This window comes from Elephantulus edwardii, unplaced genomic scaffold, assembly GCF_000299155.1.
Source record: "Elephantulus edwardii isolate Elephantulus edwardi_28Jun2011 unplaced genomic scaffold, EleEdw1.0 scaffold00181, whole genome shotgun sequence".
Lineage (NCBI taxonomy): Eukaryota > Metazoa > Chordata > Mammalia > Macroscelidea > Macroscelididae > Elephantulus > Elephantulus edwardii.
The window spans coordinates 6,084,551-6,108,780 of record NW_006399931.1 but is presented as its reverse complement, the minus strand read 5'-3'; the positions used below and the strand labels follow the sequence as shown (position 1 = coordinate 6,108,780).

The 24,230-nt window shown below is 39.0% G+C and overlaps 1 protein-coding gene across 1 annotated transcript in view; it reads right to left on the bottom strand.

Moving 5' to 3' along the window:
* WASL (Wiskott-Aldrich syndrome-like) overlaps positions 1–24,230 on the bottom strand; it is a 70,874-nt gene that overhangs the window by 20,615 nt on the left and 26,029 nt on the right. Inside the window, exons 2-5 of the mRNA XM_006896083.1 lie at positions 7,475–7,609; positions 3,957–4,043; positions 2,463–2,559; positions 439–462 (exon numbers count right to left, since the gene is read on the bottom strand). Coding sequence (XP_006896145.1) covers positions 439–462; positions 2,463–2,559; positions 3,957–4,043; positions 7,475–7,609 — 343 coding nt within the window. The remainder of the gene's footprint in view (positions 1–438; positions 463–2,462; positions 2,560–3,956; positions 4,044–7,474; positions 7,610–24,230) is intronic.

The following is a 24,230-nucleotide window of genomic DNA, read 5'->3' as shown; positions in this document are numbered from 1 at the left end:
ATGATAGTTCTTTGTAGATACTATTAGTTCTGAACAAACCATCACAGTAAGCTTTAATACTGAATAGGGGCTAGTTTCATATTAATGAAACATGAAATAATATTTTGAAATAAACAAAAAAAGGTAAGTCTTAAAGTAGGAAAGTCTTAAATAAGCAGGGCAAAAGTTACTGTATTTAAGGAAGAGATTTAAGATCCGATTGTATTGATTCTAAACTTAAGTCAATAGTAAATACAGAATAAGACCTCCTTTGTCCTAGAAAAAAGCCCAAAAATGGTCTATTAAGTCTCATCTTTCATTCAGTATTTTAAAATAAGAACAGAAACTATAATCAAACTATATCTGATCATAGTAAATAGTAACCATTAGTTTATGGTATACACTTCTACAAGGATTAAACAGTAAAATCTCTGGGCCAATAATTATCAAAACACTTACCATTTGGAGGGTCTCGTCTTTTCTCTGTTAGAAAATAAACGAAATGGAAAGATTATTATTAATCATACACAATATGACATCATAAAATGCTAATTCACCTAACCTGTCTCTTATTTCTGAGGGAAGGTACAAGCAGATAAGGCGATCTTCTCTGAGAAGCAGACAGAAGTGAGATGAAAACAACTTATACAAGGCCCCACAGAAGAGCAAGCACGAAGGCTAGCCTGGTGTGAGAGGAAGAGCAGAGTGAGACAGGCATGGAAAGTCGGGGATTGACCATACAGGGTCTTGCCTATGGATTTATTCCATATGCAAGTTCTTCAACCCTTTTTATCCTATCTTATACAGAATCAAATCAATCTGTAGTCTAAAATGTGGTCTTGTTAAAGAACTAATGGGGTATTGGTAAAGAATATTAACTATCCCACCAAATGCCAACAGATCCCACACATCCCATCTTGAAGCAAGTGCGGCCAGAGTGCTCCTTGCAGCAGGGACAGTGAGACTTCCTCTCACAGACTTGGGGCATTGCAAGTCCCTGGAGTAAGACCGCATGGTTGGTACAGGAAGAAAGAGGAAGAGCCTCAACCAATGAAGGGGCCTGACAGAGCGGATGCAACATGGGCTTACAGACCATATGGACAGCGCAGGGTCGGGCAGGCTTCATTCTACTGTACACAGAGTCACCAGGAGCCAGAGCCAAGTCATCAGCCCCTCCCTAACACACGATGGGAAGCTCTTGCGAAGTTTCTGAATACAGACAATGACAAGATCTAACCTCTCTTTTGGAAAAAAAGTTCATTCTGGTTACAATGTAAAAGAGACTGTGGAGGGGCCACAGCAAGAGCAGAGAGATTGGTCTGTGAGCTACCCTGGCAGCGGTAATCCCAACAGCAGATGGCGGGGGCTTTGATTAGGGTGGGAGCAGCAACAGTGGTAAGATGCCGAGAAACTCAGGGGATATAGGACTTACAAGCCTCTACAACTGCACCAGCCATTCTGAGTTTCTGAGATGCCACAGGGAATTACAGAACTCCCCAGAAAAAGATGGATGGAAAGAGTGGAGAGGAAGTGGGAAGACGAATATGAAACCCAACAATGGGAAATACTAATGTGCCACTCCACCTGGCTGGTCTGATAAAGTGACCTTCCGAGACACGTGAAAGTGAGGAAGACCTAGCCATGCCGATCGATGTACGGTAATTCTCAAGGTGCTGTTATTTACATATCCGGAAAGCAAATGCTTCTGGAATGAGTGATTACTTGCTGATCTCAACACTCATGTGAGATCTCTAAAACGGATGTGAAGGAAAACAACATTTAAGAAGGGTTCACTTTTCCTTTTTTTTTAATCACTGAGGGTTCACTTTTCCTAATCACTTCTCTTGTATGACAGCAGAAAGTCTGGTACATTTTTCAATAAAAAATAAATCTAAGGGTCTGTACTCCCTGCATATGTAATCGTTTACAGTACTAGAATCAACTCATGCTAACATCATAAAATCCTTATGGTTTTATAATTTACAGCTTGAGGGACAAAATACAGACAAGGTAAAACTGGACCGTTTGTGATTCTGCTTATTGGTTTCTAGTCACATCCATAGCCTCTGCTCACAATATTATCAAGTATTTAACATTATTTTAACATTGTGAACAATGCCACTTAAGTGCAAAGTTAAAATCCAAAGATACACTTTAATCAACAAGTTATTGAAAGGGTTCTGAGATAAATATGGAAAAACTATTTCTAATAAAAACATTATTTCTTTAAGGTAAGAACTGGCACATGGGGTTTTTTTGCAAAACAAACTATTCTGTATTTTAGGCTTTACAGGCCATAATAGTCTGTGTCACATGACACAACTAGTTATAACATGAAAACAGACAGTATGTTAATGAATGAACATAGCTGTGTTTTAATAAAAGTTCAATAAAATAAGCAACAGGCCATATCTGGTCTACAAGCTGAAACTCAGTTATATGTTCTGAGGAGCAAACAAGCAAACAAACAAAAAAAAACTTACCAGATTTCCTTTGTCGCCGGCCCAGTAAGTCTGTAACTGCTTTTCTGAATTTTTTTGCTTCTTCTTCATTGGCAAAATTAAGAGCAACCTGACAAGTCTGAAATATTTTCATCAAAAGAATAAACAAGAAAATGCACAAATTGAGCACAGGAAAAAGATGACCAGTAGAAATACATTTCTGAAAGAAAGGTGACATTACTAGGAGACAAAAATTATTTTATGAACTGAGCAATTTAATGTTTAAGGCAAAGCACAAAAGACTACTGCCAAAAAGAAATTAAAAAAAAAAAAAAAAGACTACTGCCTATCATAGAAGGTGCTCACATAGTAAATGAAGTAGTTCATCATTCACAAAAAAAGAAAACGACAAACAGAATCTGATCTTTCAGTAGGCTAAAAAGGCAAGCATTAGAAAAGTTAGTCAAATGAGTTTATCTTATTACGTTCACAGCTCCATTATAAGTAGCTTAAATTTATAACCTAAAAAGAAAAATAAGGTAGAGAAGAAACTGTTTTCTGAAGAGATGGATATGTCATCTAACCCAAGTTTCTTTTTCCTCCCTTCAAGATATAAAATTTAGAGAAATGCAAAACAAAGAAAATGAAAATCACTTACCAATTCAGATAACTGTAAAAACTTGATATTAAAAACACCTTCCAGCGTTTCCCCCTCATATATACAATTAACTTTGAAAATCTAGCCGGAAGGTGGCTTGTTATCTAATAATTGTCAGTCTCATAACTAAATCTACCTCATTCCCAGTTACTGTATTTTAACATCCTCTGATGGTATAGCTGTAAGAAACTGCTGCTAATGCAAAGGTATGTATTTGAATCCACCAGCTCCAGGGGAGAAAGACGGGCGGTCTTCCTACGCATTTACTGCCTCTGCAAACCCACTGGCGAGTCAGCTATGGGTTGATTCTGACTCGGCAGTAAACAAGAAGAACTACCACTAGAGGGTCTCTGAGACAGCAATGAGAGACACCCTTCCACAAAATAAAAGAGAATGGCTATGTAACATGTTCAATATTTAAAAGTTACTATGAATTATTAGCTACTTAAGACTCTTTTTAAAAAAAAACAGATAGCAAAACTAAGGCCAAAAGAAATTAAAAATACTTGCCCCAAAGTCACAAGATAGGAATTGGGGGGGGGGGGGAATCTCTTTTCTATAATAGTGTAACAGTAGGTTCTATTTTAAATGCTCTTTTGACTTTTCCCACCTTTCGTTTATTTTGGCCCTTAACATGTTGCCGTACACTTTTAAATTGAGGACAGTGCTTAGAAACATTCCCCCCCATGTATTACTGTTATTTGTGGCAATGTGTTAAAATCCCAGGAATATCTTCTTCCTATTTAGATACAATATGTAATAAAGAAGTTGCTAAAAGAAAAAGAATTCTTTACATTTTAAGCAATATTTATACAAAACGCTCTCCAGACAAATGAAAAATAACTACACTAATAGCAGTAAGGGAAAATTGAACTTACATCTCCAGCAAAGGTATGAAAATATCCTCTAGGACTATTATATACAAAGTTATTATATAGTTCTTGTTCCCACAATAGTTTCCCATCCTAAAAAAGAAGGAAAAATGTGTTACCAAAAAAGTTTTCTAGGAATGACAGAAAAAAGACAGTTCATAGGAAGGGGATTTTTAATAGTAACTTTTATCTACATAAATGCCACACATACTTACAATGTATAAGTAATCTACTAGATTGTTAATAAAAAATGTCCTATTAATATCTGCAATTAACTAAATTAAGGTAGGCAATTTCCTCCCATGATTCATGGCCTTAACAAAAGAACAAAAACACTAAATGAGGATTCTTTCCTAACACATCATCATAAGTAAACTGACTTCAGTATGCAAAGATATAATTTCATCAATTAAGCATGCTCAAATATATTTAGTTATATTTTTAACTAGGACAATCAGTAGATAACTGCTATTATATAGGAGTAGGATATTTTTGTACATGTACCAATAACCAGTAATAGTATCATCAGTAATATTTGTGCTTTGCTATGTCACTTGACAGCATCTAACAACAATATGCCTTAGTAAAGCTGACTGGTGGTACAGTGGATAAATGCAGGGCTGCCAACTAAAAGGTCAATGGTTCAAAACCACCAGCCACTCTAGAGAAAGATGAGGAGGTAGTATGCTCCTGTTTAGATTCCTCACAAACCTGACGGGCTATAGTCCTGCTCAGTCTTAGAAGGACAGTATGAGTCAGAATATTTGATTGCAGATGACAGTGGAAACCCTATGGGGTAGTTCTACTCATCTACAGGGTCACTAGGAGTCAGAAATGACACTATAGCAATGGGTTAGGAATTTGGTTCATCAGATATCACAGGAATATTTCATGTTTTGTTTTATCAATTCTGTAGATGCTGGGAGGGCCAGGTAAGACTGTCTCTGCACTAGGGACCTTTGAATGTCTGTTTGCTTCCTAACTAAACACTGGGATTAACAAGATCAATCACAAGGAAGAAAAGCACTGATGATTAAAATTCATCATGGTTAAACTAAGGATAAAATCACTGATGACTGTTAGAGCTGTGGCCACGGTGTAAGAAATACCTCTTTCAAGAGAGGAAGATCCTCAAGGAGACGGACTCACGTGATGACCACGACAACGGGGTTAGCTTGACAGAGATTGTGAGGACGTATAGGAGGAGGCAAGGCTCACATCTACTGAGCACAGCTTGAGTCACAGTCGACCTGACTCCCAACAATACCACAACGGTACAAAAGCACCTAACAACAACTACAGTACCAAAAATATATTTAATCTTGATATCCAAGATAGATTATAATGAATGTTTTACAAAGGTTACTGACTCTTGGAAATGAGTGGTGCCAGAAATGAAATCAAAACTCTAAAATGCAAGGTTCTAGCTACATCAAAACTAAAAAATATTTAAAACATACTATGTCTCACATACTTCGTGTATGTGGCCAGGAGGAACTGGTCCTTGGAAAAGGCAAGACAGAAAGACCCCAGATGAGCTGGACTGACACAGTAGCTGGGGCAATGGGGGTAAGTGTATCAGAGTCAGTGAGACTGGCTCAGAATAGGGCAGGCTTCAGAGCTGTTGGATATAGTGTCACTGTTGAGTCCCATGCGACTTGATGGCACATAACAACATGACATTTTGACCACTTGTAATATCGTCTTCTCAACAGAGCTGTATGTGAATTCCATTTTAAATGTTGGCTTCTTACTGGTGATGAAAAATATATCAAAGGACTTAGGGTCTCATTCAATCTATGCATTTGATCCCCAATCACCCACCACAATCACGGTCACAGTAAAATACTTCCAATAAGAGAAGCATGCCACATCTCTCACTGTCTTGGGGGTACAGTGGAGTAAGTGCTAATTTAGAAAGTACAGTAACTAAAATCTCATTTAATCCTAGTTAGAAAGACCCAGAAAGTGACCCCATTTTGCACATAAAGAATTTGAAGCCCAGTGGTGTAAAACCAAGATTGACTACAGTCAGAAAGTAAGAGCGAGCAAAGTGTAAAGTCAGGAGGGTGTGTGCGCGCGCACAAGAGCGAGACAGAAATTAAGGGTGCACAGTGGAGTGTATCTGGGGCGGTGGAAGGGGTGTGTGTGGGGGGGAACTGTATACCAAAGAACTTTTCTTTTACTTTTTCAAAGAGAGGAGCAAACGGGAATGGGGGGTGGGGGGAATTTGGGGGTGGGCGGGAGGCAGCTGGCTGAACAGGGAGAAAAGTGCAACAATGAATGAATGGAAATACAAAATCTCTGTAAATGTTCATTAAAATTATTAAAATTTTTTTTAAAAGTGAGACAGAGAGAGAATGAATTTTATTGCCCTATTTAAGTATTAACCCCTACGAGGCTTATTACAAGAAATTATGGAGAGTTGGCCTTGCAAATAAAAAGGTTTCAAGGCCAGGTGGTAAGAGGCTGTGCTGCCAACCCAAAGGCATGTGGTTTGAAATCAGTAGCTGTTCCTCAGGAGATGGACAGGGCAATTTACAGCCTCAAAAAACCACTGGAGGGTCAGCTATGAGTCGGTTCTGATTCGATGGCACATAACAACAAACAAGAGCAGCAACTGTAAGATACATTCACGTGGGCAAAATAAATTTGTAATTGAGAGTGAGGGATTATGGAACCATAAAACTGTGAATGTACCTTGTTGAGAAATACCAAAAAGGAAAACAGAGTAGCAGATACAGAGATACAGGAATTTATGCTGCTTTAAACCTGGGCTGAAGTAAATGATAATAGTACAAACCCAACTAAAATATACTTTTACTGTTCCCTGGAAGGAATATGTGTGCTAGTCTCTAATGGACAGGATGAAAGAAAAGAAAATTATTAAAAAAGGAGAGATTGTGGAGAAAGGGCACGATCCAAAGGCATCACTTGAAACAAAACTATAACCAGCTCTATGAGAGATTAAAGCAAAGGATGGAACAGGGGCGATTCCTGATTTAGAAGAGGCAATAGTCTACGGTTCAACACGTTCATACTGCAATATTTAAAATCAAGTTTACCCTTCTAAGAGTAGTATAACTTAAATATTATATATGTGAACAAATTTTCTAAATCTGGAGAAGAGTACTGAATATACCATGGACTGCTAGGAAAACAAACAGATTCATCCGAGAGAGGGTGAAACCAGGCTGCTCCTTGGAGACAAGGATTCTGAAGCTGTCTGACATACTCTGGACAGATGTGACCAGTCCTTGGGGAGGTAGGTCATGCATAGGAAGGACAGCATAGGAGAGGAAGAACCTTGATGAGACAGATTTGGACTCAGTGACGGGGGTATTGGGCCTAAGTGTGTTAATGAAATTGGCTCAGGATAGCGCCGGGTTCACAGCTGTTTATACACGGGGTTGCTATGAGTCACAGGCTACTTGACGGCATATAACAACAACAGTAACAACAAAAAGACTGTATCTCTTTATAGTTGATGCACAAAGCCCAGTTTAATGTAATTCCAAACTCACCTTGATGTCAAATATTCTTAAAAAATAAGATCTCTGTGGATTGTCCTTAACAAGGCAAGCAACACCACTGCACTTCTTTGACCACATACAGTTCCGATCTGCTGCATATAACTGTACCACTGCCGAAGACATAGTCTGCAAAATAGCAAATTCAAAACCATTAGGTTCAAAGAACTCCAATTTCCAGAGGAGAACTGCAGAAAAATACATACATTTGTTTGAAGTGGAAATACGTAAGAGGCAGACATGCTCAATCTTTACAAACCCAAAGTCAACACTGCATCCCAAACAGCCAAGCCATGTAGTCCTTGAGATTTCAGGGAGGCGGCAGATACTGTCAGCTTCCAGAATAAGTGTCCAGATTGCACAAAATTATGTTTCCTGTCTTTTTTTAGTTGCAGAAATGGAATACCGATAAGCCCCACCAGAACCAGTGTACAAATACGTTGCTGGTAAATGACACAAGCCGTCACAGGGGTTAAGGGCTCAGCCCGACTTGCACAAGAGTTCTTATTTGACCACTTCCTAGCTGTGTGACTTCAGATAAACCAGTGAACTTTCTTAAAAGTCCATTTTCTTTACTTACAAATTGGTAATTCTGTACATCTCTTACAATTAAGGTTAAATAAAGATCAACAGCATAAGCAACCTGTTTAGCAAGTGTCAGAGACCACGGCCAAAAAACAGTAGCTGCAAGAGTGGATTTACTATTTCTACCACAGCGATTCTCTAAAAACAAATCTCAAAGTGACAGTCAGAAAGAAAAGCTCTGAAATACAAAGATTGAAACATCAAGAACCTTCTGAAACAGATAATTTTAGACAAAGAGTACATTTGAGATCTAAAAGCCACAAAATGCTTTAAAAAAGAAAATCTCTATTAGCACCAACAGCAAACATAAAAATATAAATAGGAATCTCATTATCAACACCAGAAAGTAATCATTAACAATGCTGAAAAATTAGAGCTGTTCGTATCTACAACATATATTATTTATGAAGTAGACTGAAAAATAACAGTAATTGCTGAAGGGCAAGAGTAATTACTAAAACAGCAACAGCTGAGCGTGTGCAGCCCAAATGACAGCACTCCGCCTCTATCATGGGATTGAGGACCTAGAACCATCTGGAGAAGGCAAGCTCTCTTAACAACAGGAGTGGCTTGGTTGAAGAACGAAACACAGGACAACAGAGAGGTCACAGTGTGAAAATCTACCTATTTCAGACTGGCAGCAACAAACAAGGCTAGAGGCCTGAACAAAAATGAAATGGTCTTATCTAAAGCATCTTTTTTAACGTACTTATTAATCAGGTTGGAATCCTTATGTACAATACATTACTGAAAGAGAACTCTCAACAAAATGCAGTAATTTTAACTATTCCTGACACCTCACAGCTTAGCGACCAAGGGTGACTCAGTTTCCTCAACTGTTAAACAGGAACACATTATTTAAGAAAAAAAGGAATTTGCCTAATGTTATACAGCCAAGTAGGAGAATTGGGACTCCTATTTTGGAAATTTGTGACTTCAGATTAGATCTTCTTACACCTATATATGCTTGGAAGGGTGGAGAGACAGAGCAAGAGTGGAAGACCCTTGAATGAGATGAACTGATTCAGTGACTGGAGTAACGGGGGTAGGTGTTATCAGAGACAGTAAGGTTGGCATAGGATAGAGCAGGGTTTAGGGCTCTTGTAAATAGGGTCGTTGTGAGTTGCAGATGACTCGACGGCACGGAGGAACAACAACAACAACATATTATTTCCCAGTAATGACTACAGCTTAGTGACCAACAGTGACTCAGTTTCCTCAAATGTAAAATGGGACAGCATCATCTAATACGGGATTTGCCTAACATTATATAAACAAGTGAAAGAGCTGGAATTCTTAGCTGGGAAATTTGTGACTTCAGATTAGATATTTTTACAACTACATTATGTTGTTTTCTAATAAAGTGAACACATTATTATGAAATAATATTAACAAAAATTAGCTTCTGTAAACCTGTTACTCACGTCACTATAGACACTGAATCAAACTTGAAAGCAAGATTTATAGCTGCTAATCACAGTGCTCCACCACCCACCCCTCAGTGGGCCCTACTGTGGTAGCTCAGGTGCTGCTATGATGCTAGAAGCTATGCCACAGGTAGTGCAGACGTAACTGTCACTGGGTTCAACAGGTTTCAGGAGATTCCAGATCAAGAAACAAAGTCTCCACAATTACTTCTAAAAAGGAGCAGATGAAAACCTACTGTCAAAAAAGAATACAATACGGGCAGAAGTAGTGCTGGGATATGAGGTCCCTACATTGAAGTCAAAACCCTAGTGGTTGCAGCAATGAACTTGAGCATGTCAGGAAGTTTGAAAGTGGTGCAGGAGTAGGGTACATTTCTTTACACTGCATTGGGAATTGCTATAAATCAATGCTGACTTTGGCAACTAACACCACTTATAACTTATTTAGACACATAAAATAGAGAATTTAAACATACTATCATTTCAGTTAAAACATTATAGGAATTCCTATTTTAAGGACAGAGAATATGAAAGGAAGAAAGATGGCCCAATTTGAGGATATAAAAATTATCTGAATGACTACTGTCTCAATTTTTCCAAGGATAGTATCTAACTAGTAGGTCTGATGGCCTAGTGGTAAGAACTTGTATGCAATTCCAAAGGCACACGGTTTGAATCCACCAGCTGCTCTGCGAAGAAGAATAGGCAATCTCCTCCTGTGCGCTTTACTGCCTCTGAAAACCCACTGGAGGGTCAGCCATTGGGTTGGTTCCAACTCAACCGAACTTAACAAGAAGTACCCTTTTAGGAGTCCCTGAGTAGTACAAATGCTTATGTGCTTAACTAATAATCAAAAGGGTAGCTGGTCAAATCCTGTAACTGCTTTATAAGAAAGCAGCTGCTACTGTAAAGTCAGACTTGAAAATCCTATGGCGTGTAAAACAACTCGGTAACAGCTGGGAATTAATGAACCTCATAAAGACGCTCCCAGATCACAGCATTCAATGGTGGAGTGTTATCTCATCCACACCAAACACCTTGAAATGTCACACGTAACTTCATACCTCACCTGATCTATGATCAACGCAGACAGTAGGAAAATATCTGTAAGTAATTTTTAATTTTTTAAGTGGGGTTTTTTAAAACAAAATTTTTTCTTTTAATTGTGATTTTAACAAAAGGTTACAGAAAAGTTGCATTTTCAGTCAGTCATTGTTGCCCATTTTCTTGCCTTTCCCTTGCTCAGTTCACTTTCCTTTTTTTCTTGATTATAATATTTTTTTAATGAATCATTTTAAAAATGTGACTTTAAAATTGTAAAAGAATTAAAAAGCATAAGAATGTGTGTAGTACAAGGATAGTGGGCTTAAAAAAGATGACTGAAGAACTGTGGAAATACCTCAATTCCCAGCAAGACACTTACTACTTGTGCAAGGACACAATTTCAGAACAACAAGCTCCATGTGAAGGACACTTTGTGTCCAAAACCCCAGCACTGAAAACTTCAGAAAAATATAGATTTTGCACGTTATCATCCAAAGGCATTAAAGACTAAGCTGACTTCAGGAATCAGATGGGGGGGGGGGGTTGCGGCTAACCAAAAAGCACTCACTGCCTTTGGTGTTTTAAATTCACCAGTAGCTCAGAGACAGCAAGACTGGCTGCCTCCTCCTGTGTAATCTACAGCCTGGAGGGTCAGCAATGAGTAGGTTCTGAATCCATGGCAATGAGGCTGACGCTCTGTAGGAAAAGTCACACAAATTATGGAGCTCTGTTGGTCTAGTGGGAAGAGGCTGAGCTGCAATCTCAAAGGCACATAGTTTGAATCTTACCAGCTACTCCATGAAAGGATGGGCAATCTCCTCTTACGCAATTAAACCACCCCTGAAAACTCACTGGAGGGTCAGCTTTGCGTCCATTCCGACTCGCTGACACACACCAACAACAACATCGTACTTTTAGTACGATTCTGTCAAAGTACACTCATTTCCAAAAACAAAGCAATTTAGAAACAAGCCAGTAAAAAGATCTGAAAAAATTTTTTATGTTACCTCTTAACCAGAAAGAAGAAGTTACAACTTTCAAGATGTGTTATCTAATAGAAGCTGAAAATTCCATTATGGAAATCCCCTTGCCAAGGACTATTACTATGTAAACCATCATCAGGATATATAAGTAAATTTAAAAGGTAACCTAAAATTGTACACTTAAAGATTTACATAAATGTAAAACAAATTATTAGTTGTTTAAAAATTAACTCTTGAAATCCATAATTTTGCAAGGCAATGTAAACATTATTATAAAATAATGTAATTTATTTGAATGCTGAAGAAAATGTAATAAGCCATTTTCAGTAACTAAATTTTTTAAAAAATCTGTACAATTACATCATCAGTCTAAATCTATTTCACACCTTCTTTCTTGTAATTGTCCAAGACTGAAAATGACACATCAGTCTTTTCTTGACTCATTCAGAATAATTACTGTAAGAACAGCTTATACTCGTAACACTCATATAAATGCTAGACAATTTAAAAAAACAATGACTATCCCTTGAACTCTAGATTGACAGTGGTTTAATTAAGTTTTTAAAAACATTCCTTCCATTCCTTTAATTATAGCTCATCAACTCCATTACTTTTTGCTTTACATAATCAAGAAGATATTAAAAAAACAACCTAAGGACAAGAATTTAGGAAAGTAATGTTAGGTTAAAAGTTGTTAATTTAAATACATGCACGTGTGTATCCATCAGTCTAAACGGGAGGAGCTCTGGATGTACAGCTGTAGTCCATAGGGAGTGGGTGTGTGTGTGTGGGGGGGGGCTGTGTGTGTGTACCCCACCCACGCCCGTTGCAGCTCCTGTAGGGAGTTATCTGGTGGCCTAGTGACAAGGAGCTATGCTGTCAACACAAAGACACAGGTTTGAATCCATCAGTGCCTCTGTGGGGGAAAGATGGACAATTTCCCCCAGGTGACATACTTACTGCCTCTGAAAACCTGTGGGAGGGTCAGCTATGAGCCAATTCCAACTCAGTGTACCACAACATGATATACTGTATTAATTTTTGTAGAACTCAAACTAAAAAGCTAACTGTCTTCAAGACAGAACCAATTCACAGTTGACCCTTTATTGGGCTTTGAAGCTTTTAAACGGATCAGAAAGGGAGTCACTGCCTGAGAAGAGTTAGCAGCACAACTCCTGCACCCTGTGCCATCTTATCTCATACACTCCTGTGCGTGAGTTTTCAATATTGCCTTCACTGCAGTACCTTATTCATCCTCAGAACTTTGTCAAGGCAGAAAATAAGACAAGGGTGTGTTCTGGGCTATGGCTGCCCTCCCACTGTCCCACCTCTACCTCTCTTGTGTTGACTGCACCAAAAAGGACTTCCCCGATTCCCTAAGGAAACACTGTCTGCTTCTCCTTTATGCTGGTAGAGTAACTCTCTCCATCCCCTCCAGATGTTTTGTGAAATTCTGTTACGCCACAGATCATATGCTAGAATATGTTCTGTATTGCTCTCCTACCTATTAAATAGATCGTAAGACCAACGAGCTCTTTGGATTTCCATTCATTCATTGTTCCATTTTTCTCCCTGCCCCCCCCCCCCCCCCAGTTCGCTCTTCTCTTTGAAAAGTAAAATTCCTTCACTGGTATACAATCTCCCTGACCCCCACCCCACCCTACCCCACCCCGAGTACACTCCACTATGCAACTTTCATTCTGGACTCTTGTCATAACCATAATACTCAATCATATATCACTTTTAAACTGTTCTCTCCCTCAACTGTTTCAATGCAGTATAAGCCTTTACTTTTCATTCTACCTAAACACTTCTCAGTACCCTCAAATGCTCCAAGGCTTGTTAAATTAAAAATAGTATCTTCTGATAATAACAGATAAAGGACAAGAGTATGACAATTTTAGGATATATACTCTCAAGTACTCTACAAGGGCATCATGTCAACAACTTGGTCTCAAGTATTTTAAAATACATGCAATTAAGTATGTGCATAAAGAAAGGGAGGGCCATGAGAAAAATGTTAACTTTTGGCAAATCTGGCTGAAAGATAAACAGTTCTCTGTATGTAGGACATGGTTTCACGATGCCTCTCGGGATCTTCTATATTCTCCTCTAATGACTGGACGCAGGCCTGGGGACAGAGTGCTTACATGCTCACCCCAGCAGCACTCCATGGGGTAAAGATGGCAGTCCGTGTCACTGTCCTGCAATACGATGGAGCAGGTCTAGCCGGTCAGAAAAGACTTGATGGCAATAAATTATCATGGTGTGTGTGACTTACTCTGAGCAACGGGACATCAATAACATAATGCAAATAGAAAATAGAAAAGTCCCTCCAAATTTGGGCTTGTCTCATGCAACTGCTACCCTAATATCTGAAAGGTAAAACTATGGAGATGGAAAGGTAAAACTAGAGAGAGGGAGGCCCAGGCTTCCCATGCTAAGCCCACCTCTCTTTAGATTTTCCTAGGGAGCGCCAGTGGGTGACTGGTAAGTAACTGCACTACCAATTCAAAGACACGGTTTTCAATCCACCAGTTGCTCCATGGGAGAAAAATGGTCAATTTCCTTTAATGTGATTTGCTGCTGTTGTTAAGTGCCACCAAGTCGAATACGACTAGTGACCCTATGAACAAAAAGATCTGAACCTTGTTCCATAACTGTTGTCGTTTCTCTAATGTTCATAGAGTTTGAAAAGCCTGTTGTTTAGGAAGTGGATGCCACTCCTGCTTTCAAGCCTAACTTAACCTGGGAGCTCTATCATGTCTACCACGGGTAACCATTATGGCATTCGGCACACTAGCGGTACAGTTCAGTATCACAGCAACCCCCAGTCATCAAACGGACTAACAAGTGCTGAATCACTTAGAACAATGTTCTTCTCAAACACTTAACACCAGGCCAGAGGGCCCAACCAACTTTTAAATACTCACCAGGTCCTGACTGACTGACTTAAAACGAGAAAATTCCAGCCCACGGCTGATTGTTAACTAAACCAGACGACCAATCAGCTTACACACGATTGTGAACAAAATAAAATGCCCTACCAGTTTACACCTGAATTTCAAGTAAATCAAAAGACCCTATCATCCTCCAGAATCCAAGTGGTTCACTAATGTGATTTACTGCTTCTAAAATCTCATTGGAGGGTCAGCTACTGGACAGTTCTGACTCAACAGTCTACGACCATCACCATCTTAACTATTCTAGCTGACTGCAGAGAGAGCTGAGGTACACCAGGAGGCAAACCATCAAGGAGCTGTGAAACATAATAAACTGACACTGCTTTAAGTCACACATCTGGGGGTTTTGCCCACAGTAACTGAGAACATGTAAGAAATTGCTTTAATATACCGGGGGGGGGGGGGGGAACAAACACAACCAAAGTAGGACTATAATAAATGGTTGTGGCCCTTTTGTCAATTCCCCTTATACCAGATATATATTTAAAACGATCAGTAAAGTTATGTACATTTTTTAAGTGACAAATCATAAAACTTTCAGACATCACTTGCAACACCAGAACATGTCCTGTTGTGAAATCATTACATTCTCTCTCTCATAGCCACACTACAAGGTGTTCATACATCTAAGAAACTATAAACTGCTCTGTGGTGCAAACATTTTTTGCATTACCAGCCAACAGCCAAAAATGATAGATTTCAGAACCACAAAAGCCAAGGCTACTGTCTCCTTAATGTTCTCCTTGAAAGATAATCTCAGGCAGGTAAAAGGGAGATGGATACTGATCTTATTACAGACTGGGTCATGTGTGCAAACAGTGAGGACACTGTAAAAAGGGCAGTCGTTAGGTGTGGCTGGCTCTTTTCTGCTCTTACTTCCCTGTAACTTAAGCGGCCCTATTTGAGAGTGTGTTTGAGTTTATTTAAGGGAATGAAAATGGATGGAGGTCCTTGATGGTTCTCTATCTAGCTCACCAAATAAGACCCATGCCTGGAATAAACATTTAAGAATACTCGTATTCTGCATTCTGATAGAGTTTAGGGTGAAAGATAATAAAGGTGGGAACTGATGTTGCTGGTAGAATTTGAACGGTTTGAAGTCACAAACCATCTGAGATCATTCCACAGTAAATTTTATCAAGCACATACTCGTTGTGTCATTTTAGACAAAGTCAATTTACTTGCAAACAGTCACACATTAGTTAGCACTGCTCAATTTCCCCACAGCCTCATTTTATATTCACCACAAGCTCAGTGGTCTGGCCAAGTTCCTAATTTATCATATTTTATGAACTCTTTCACCTAGATGATTCTCCAAGAACTATACAGCCTCAATAAAATTTTATTCCTTTACTGCCTCCCATGTGGTTATGTTTCCTACTTTGCTTTTTTACAGGGGAAACTTTTTCCTACCTTATTTTGTACAAGGGGAAAAGCAGAGAGGGGTGGGTGTTGGTGGTAGGATAACAGAGGAATGCTGGGGCACAGAGAATGTTTTTGGTTTGTGTGTTTTCTGATAGTAATCAAGGTATTTCTGTCAAAAGTGCACCATCTCTCTGGTGGCCCCCCACCACCTGCACAGCCCCAGCAAGTCTGTCCCTGGTGAGCCACATGATATAACCAAGACATTTTGCCCTTAGGGGAAAAGAGCTGCATAGGTATTGTCTGGCTCTCTGCTAGGGCAGGCAAACTCTTATCAAATTTTATGGACAGTTCTAGGGTAAAGATCAGTGGTCTAGGCAAATGAAGTCAAAAGGCTGGAGGGAGCATTCTCTTACAAAAAGCCTCCCTGAGAAGAAACAATATGAAAGGAATTACAGAGGTGCCATCACCAGTCATCCGTTTCAAAGCATTTCTTTAGGTTTCACAACCTTCAGTAGGAAAGGGAGGCATTTTGACCAAACATGCTAAGGACCCCTTCCTGTAAAAGGCCAGATATGAATGTATTGTGAACTAGATGATTTTTACCTCAGCTGCTGTCACAGCACACAAAAGTAGACACAGCTGACACTTAAAGGCATCGATTCTTCTTGTCTTTCTCATTCACTGTCCAATAACTACATGTATGTGAAGCGTAAATTCTCCTTTTAAGAGAGAATAGAAGATGCAACTGAAAAATACCCAGGGTGGGGGTCAAGTCCACGTAGGTCTTTAAAATGACATTCTTGCTCTTCAGAATTCTACAGAGGTTCCTGACAGCAAATTTGTCTAATGATAGTTTTTTAATTCTGACTGCTGCTTCCAAGGATGTTGACTGTGGATCTAAGTAAAATGGAATCCGTGGCAATTTCAATCTTTATTCCATTTATGACGCTGCTCTCTACTTGTCCTGTGATGAGGACTTTTGCTTTCTTGATCTTGGATTTCTATGGTAAGTGCTTCAAGCCTTCACTCTCTGCATGCCAGGCTGTATCATCTGCATAAAGTAGGCTGTTGATGAGTCTTTCTCCAATCCTGATGTCTCATTCTTCAAATAGCCCAGCTTCCAGAATTATGTGCTCAGCATACATATTCAACAGACAAAATGAAAGGCTACAACCCTAATGCACACTTTTCCTGATTTTAAACCATGGAGTTATCACTTTATTCTCAGTCTATGAACAGGTCCTGCATAAACACAATTAAGTGTCCTGGAATTCTAGTTCGTCTTAGTTCATCATGTATTATGATCCACAGAGTAAGCACTTTTGCACAGTCAATAAAACCCAAGTAAACATCTTTGTTATTCTCTGGTTTTGGCCAAGATTTATCTGACATTAACAATGGTATCTCTCATTCTACAATCTCTCCTGAATTCTGGTTGAAATGCCTGGCAGTTCTCAATGTCCTATGGTTACTCCCCCAGCTCTTTCTGAAAAATCTTTAGCATGATTTTACTTGCATGTGATACTAACGATACTCTTTTGATAATTTGTGCATTCTGTTGGGTCACTTCTGGGGAATTTCTTTTGGAATACTGAGCTCTTCCAGGCAGCTGGTCAGGTAGAGCTTTTCCAAACTTCTTGGCATACAAGAGTGAACACGTCGAGAGGCCCATCTGTTGGCTCAAACACACACCTCAACTGGTGTTCCATTAGCTCCTGGAACCTTATTTTTGCCAAAGCAAAGTTATCACTGGCTCTTGATAATGTGCTATTTCCAAAATGGTCCAGTGTCAGCCAATTCTTTTTGGTACAGCGATTCTGTACATTCCTTCTATCCTCCTGATGTGTCCTGCATCATTCGGCATTCTGCCCACAGAATCCTTTAGTACTGCAATGTGAGGTTTTGAGTTTGTTGTTCAGGTCTATGAGCCTGAGAAATGCTGAGCATGTTCCCTTCTGGTTTTCTAACTGCAGGTCAGGTCCATGCTCATTTTGTTATAATACTTTGTCTTCTCAAAACATCCTTTGAACTCTTCTGTTCAGCCCTCTTCCTTCAGCATTCTTTCTCTCCCTTTATCTTCTCTCCATTAAAGAGCAAATTTTAGAGTCTTCTCTGACATACATTTTGGTCTTTTCTCTCTTTCCTGTCTATATTTGTAAATGACCTTTTACTTTCCTTACAGATGATGTCCTTGATGGCAACCCACAACTCTTCTGGCCGTTAGTTGCTAGTATTCAATACATCTTGAGATGGCTTTTAAATTCAGTTTGACTCTTGTTATCATTGTACCAATGAGTTCGAACTGACCCATAGCTGACCCTCCGGTGGGTTTTCAGAGGCAGTAAACCACATGGGAAGAGATGGTTCATCTTCCTCTTGCAGAGCAGCTGGTGGATTCAAACCATGTGCCTTCGAGTTGCAAGCACAGCTCCTTACTACAAGGCTACTTGCTTTCATTTTCTTCCAATCCAAATTTAACTTGCACAAGAACAACTGATGGTCTGGTTACAGTCAGTTTTTGGTCTAGTTCTACTGGTTTTATTTTTTTGAGAAGGGCGTGTTCGGGTCAACATAAAAAGATTCACAAAACGGGGGGTGGGGGTGGGGTGAATTTTTCTGTTCTATAGAAAATACTGTAAAATTATTTTCATATGAAGAGCTTTTTAATATATAAGTGGCCAAAATGGGTAGGGAAAAAAGTGAAGATATAGAACTTGCAGTTAATTTGTGAATAGCAGTATGTGATTTGGGGGGGATTATGAGATGTTTTGATGTGTTTAAGGAGCCCTGACGGCCTAGCAGGTTAAGTGTTATGATAGATGACAAGCTATCAGTTCAAAACCACCAGCTGCTCCGAAGGAAAGATAAGAGTCTTGTCTTGTTACAGCCTCAGAAATGCGATGGAGGCTCACCCTGGCTCAATGTGAGGATGTGTGGTGTGGTGATATTCTGTAATATTTCCTTATTTTAAATGCATATTCACTTTTACACTTAATTGCGTAATTCTTTCCTTTTTTAAAAAAAAAATTATTTTATTTTTTTGTGTGTGTGTACTGTTAAATCGGATCTGACTGGTACAGGAGGAGACTGCCCCTCCTTCTCCAGCAAAGCATCTGGTGGCTTTGAACCATATACCTCTGGAATAGCAGTGCAGCTTCTTGCCAATAGGCCACCAGAGCCTCTTTGCAATTCTTTTCTTAAAGTGAACTTGTCCCCTACGACTTCCCTGTGTTGCTGTGGACTGTCGAGTCAGAGCCGACCCATAGCTGGCATTACAGGAGATTTTCAGAGGCAGTTAACTGGACAGGAGGTGACTGTCCATCACTCCCCCATGGAGCAGCTACAAGATTCGAACCGGATGCATTCAGGATTGCAGCTCAGGTCCTTGCCAATAGGCCACCAGAGCTCTATTATTACTTTCCCACTCTACCCCATTTGTATACAGTTCAGGCCCTAAATGGGGATCAGCCCTGCTGGGTACAGCAACTACAGCAAAAGAAATCTGTACCCAAAGAACGTCAACTATTTAAGCAAATATATTTATTATTTTATCAAGCCACTCTTAATAACCTTTCAGCAAACAGTGACCTCACTCATTTAAGAAAACTGTGGCTGAGCAACTTTGGGGGGTGGGGAATCCCTGACTAGGTAGGAGAGGCCAATGGGATAGGTACACACAAGGTGGGAGGGATACTTCATGTAACATTCTTAGCAGATGATCACACAGCATTGCTTGAATACTTGCTAAAAGGGGCAGCTCACAGGAGAGAAAAATGTCTTCACTGTTGAGCAGCTCAGTTTGAAAATTCTTAATACCCTTTTCTTTTTTTTTTGCTAAGTTCTACTCTTACGCTTTTTATTCATTTATTTAAATATCTGTTTAGTCATTTATTTTATACAGTGTCAGGTATTATAGCTAGTGACTCAGACTAGGGAGGTATCCTGCTTCTCTTAATTACTGCTGACTCATTATTTCTGTGTTGTGGCAATAACATTTTCACTTACATACATAATTACTCTCTAGCAATCTCAATTCTCAAGTCAATTACTTTTCAGTTAAAATTCATTTTGATTATTCCTTGTCAGACTGGGCTTGCATATCCCCTATTATCTGGTTGTCTTTGGTAAAATGAAGCATATGGTGTATTTCACATGTACTCTGATCACTGCAGTCATTCCCACTTGCCTGGGAGTTGACTGGTGAACCCATGTATGTCACAGTAAACTGCTCTGTAGGGCTTCAATAGCTGCTTTACAGAATTAGATGGCTAGGTCTCTCTTTTGAAGTACCTGTGGTTGCATCTGAACCTCCAAACTTGCAGTTAGCTGCTGAAAGCCTTAAATGTTTATATTTACCCAGGACTCTTGTAAATTCAGAAAATTATAAAATTATGAGAGAGGGGAAATAATTGCTTCCAATAATAAAAAGAACTACGTCGTCTCATTTCATCATACACTAAAGGCACATGACTTTATCAGAACTTACCCTCTGACACACCTCCGCTTTACTTCTACTTCCATGCTCCTGAAGGTTAAGCTTCCTCTCTGACTCCTGACACCTAACTGTGCTCACCTTTCAAACTGGAACTCAGAGGTCATCTCATGGATACCTTCCCTTCCTTTTTTCTGGAACTGGCATTCCACATCATCTTGGCACTTGAGTTAAAGCAGGAACTGAATTATGCACAATCTGTTCACATAGCTTTCCTGAGACTACAAACTCCTTGTAGACAAGGCTTAGATTTCTGTGCTCACCAACAAGTGTATGCATGATTTACGGTACAGAACTATGTAGTTATTAAAACAGGTGTAAGAGGAGCAGATACAACGTGGGGGAGGCCGAGTCTGACTTCTATCTGCTTCATAAAGGGGAATTATTCACATCAATAACATCCATATATCCAAATAAATAGCTACATGGTCAGACATGCAAGCCTCCAAGCTCCTGCATGTATTTCTATGAATCACTGGGTCCAATATTCATTGCAAACAAACTCAGAGTTTATCACAGTTGTTTCTTAAGGCAATAGGTTGGGTAAGGGTTGGGGAGACAAAAGATACCACATAGTGAAAGTCCAGGTTTACTGAACAGCAGCCCCAAGCCAGACTAACAGCAAGACACTAATCACTAATTCCTCAATTAGTTCAGACAGCTTTTCAGTCAACAAGGGGAAGTCTAGGTTTAGAGTTCAGCAGCACAAATAAACCTCTGGTTTTCTCAATCAATCAGCAAGCTTTGTCTCATAGCAGTCACAAGTCAGCTCTTAATTCTGTTATCCAGAAGCAAAACTTTTAACTTTAGCTCCATCTCCAGGGTTCTGTCAGGCTACTCTCTCCACAGTGTGAAACCATTCTCTCTTATATTGGTCCCACAGCTGTTGATAATTTGCAAGACCCTGTTGTCTTCAGTTGAGGTAACTGGAGACCATGTACCCACCCCCCAAAGGCTGACTCAATGGATAGAAAAGCCAATTTTCAACGTTTTAATACTACAATAGGCAACTAGCTCCCACCTAAGCAGTTACTGGGCATGAATGGACTACTATTCTAGAGAACAGGTCTGAGGGCCATTCTGAGACAAACCACTGCATTTATCCAAGTCTGCTGATACAGCAGCCTGAGCTAGGAAAATCAGTCATGTTCTCTGTCATGATACAAACACAAGAGCATGCTCCTATTCATGGTGGGGGGGGTGGTGGACCCAAGGGGAAGCCTGGTCTCAGATGACATACAAAAACTAAAGAACTACTGCAATCAATTAAATAATTGTAAAATACCATAGAGCATTTACGTAGAGTTAGTTATGTCCTAAGTTTTAGAAGTTTTCAGTTTTCAGAGGCAGGAGGAAGCTGCCCATCTTTCTCCTATGTGACAGCTGGTGGATTCAAATCATGTGCATTTGGGCTGGCAGCGGAACTCCTCTCCACTATGTTAAAAAAAGCAACCCTAGAAATTATTATATTATCCAACACAAAAAGATTCATGTATCAAATAAGCTTTGTTTTATAATTATCTATTGTATGAGACTGCTTGTGAAATTACTGTTACAAAGGCAAGCTCCTTTTAGGAGTCAGAATATTATCACACAGCTCCTTAAAGTCAACTTGAAAGAGAAAAGGAAAATAAACCCCATTTATGTAACTTGTATTATCTAAATATTCATTTCTTTCCTTAAGGACTGTTCACAGATGCTCTGCTGGAGAAGTAGGGGCAGTCTCCTCCTGGACCAGACAGATCTGATTTGATGGTACACACAAAAAAACAGTAAAATGAAAATTTTAAAAAAAAAAGGATTGCTCAGCTTCCTGACACAAGATACATAGAAGTCTTGATAAAATATAACGTCTGATAAATGCCTCTTGTTGCTTTCTTGAAAGATGAGTTTAGAAACATCTGTGCAAAAGAGAAACACACTTTGCACAATAAATATAAAATTTTGCACGTCTTTCTCAGATCTTATCCTCCGACATAATTTGCACCCGACAGTGAAAAAAACCTTTGAAGAAAACACAGGAAAAGAATTAACATTCAAAATGTTCAAGTAAATGACTAGTTTTCTAAGAGTTAAACCAAGTTCAGTAATGTATTTAATCTTTTCACTCAACAGAGGCAATAGGTAATATATTTTAAAAAACAGCTTCTCTCAAAACACGGTCTTTTAAGTCTTAGTAAAATTTCAGAACCTTAAAATTATTTATCTAGAATTACTCAAGCTACTGTAATTTTCTAGATCAAGAAAAACACCCACTTCACTACTTAATTAAGCCACACGTTAGTGATACAATGGGATAGTATGTAGCTGTTAAAAGGGGTGAAAAATTCGTGAAAAATTCATGAAGAAGCTCTTTAAGAACCCAGAAACATCTTCAAGATAAAATGCTACTATGTGAAAGAAAAAACAAACAAACAAACAAACCCAAACCACACATACAAACAAAAACAAGCTGCAAAACTGAGAACACAGTAGGAACAGGAATAAATAAAACTGTCTGGAAGAAGACAGAAAATTAGTTGGGCGCTTTCTCTCTCTCTCTCTCTCTGTGTGTGTGTGTGTGTGTGTGCATGAGCGCTTTGTAACAGTTGGAAACAAAAAATTCGCTGAACTCAAATTGGAACCGATTCATGGCTGACGTTTCACGTTTTTTCAGAGGCTGTAAACTGCATGGGAGGAGACTGATCATCTTTCTCCACAGAACAGCAAGTAGGGAGAGGTGGTAGATCTGAACTGGCTGCCTGTAGGTTGGCAGCACCACTCCCAACTGACTAGACCACCAGAACTCCCCACTGGGAGAGAAGAACTGAGCAAGAGGACAAGGTGGGAGGAAACTTTTCAGACTTTATGATTTTTGAAACTATGTGAGTACTGAGTATTTTAACTTTTCAAAAATTAATAATGTGAAAAATAAGCACAGGCAAAATAAAAAAAAACCACACCAAACCCCAAACAAAACAACAAGCCTCGACCCACACCTATTTCACATAGATTAAAGTGTAAGCCTGAAACAGCGGCAGGGTGACAGAAAACAAATAGTAATTTCTGGCTCATCCCTTAAAAATGAAAAGTGGACATGGATCAGTAACTCTATAGTATCTATAGAAAGTAAACTAACAAAACCCCAAATTGTTATAATTATAGGAGATACTCTCCATATCCAATAAAACCAAAATATAAGCTTTCTTTCACAAAACTTCCCTGGTAGTTCGAACTTTTTACACACTGTTAGTCAAGATAATATATGTTAAATTCCAAGTGGCTTTATATTCTGCATACTGTGTATACTGTAGTGTACCATCAAATAGGAACCCACTCATAAGTGACCGTGTAGCAGGTTTTCATAGGCAGTAAATCGCATGGGGGAATTTATGTATGTAGCACATTCAATGTGGTAGGCTTTCTTATGCACATCCAAATAGGGGTGACATCAAGCAGAGAGCAGGTTAAAATGAAAGCAAATAAACCAAATACGAAAGTAAGGGCTTTGCTACAATTAACAATTTAACTTCAATACATCATTCAAGGACATCAAGTATAACAACTGAGACTCTCATATACATTATACATAGAATAATGCAAATATAACAGCACTGCCTCTTCCTTCACCCCAACAAAAAAGACACCAAAGCAGGTATCTTTAGTTTTGCTTTTAAGAGTCACATTTTAATAGACTTAAAATCGCAGTATATAACATTAATAATGAGCTGGTAAATAATTTTAAAATGGAAATTATTTACTCAATAAACCCAATTTTATACTTCATCAGAATGCACAATTTTGCTAGTTTCAAAAGACAACTTTAATTTATAATGCATGAATTCAATATTTCTTTCTTTTTTTTTTAAATTATATTTTATTAATTTTCATAAACATTTACAGAGATTTTGG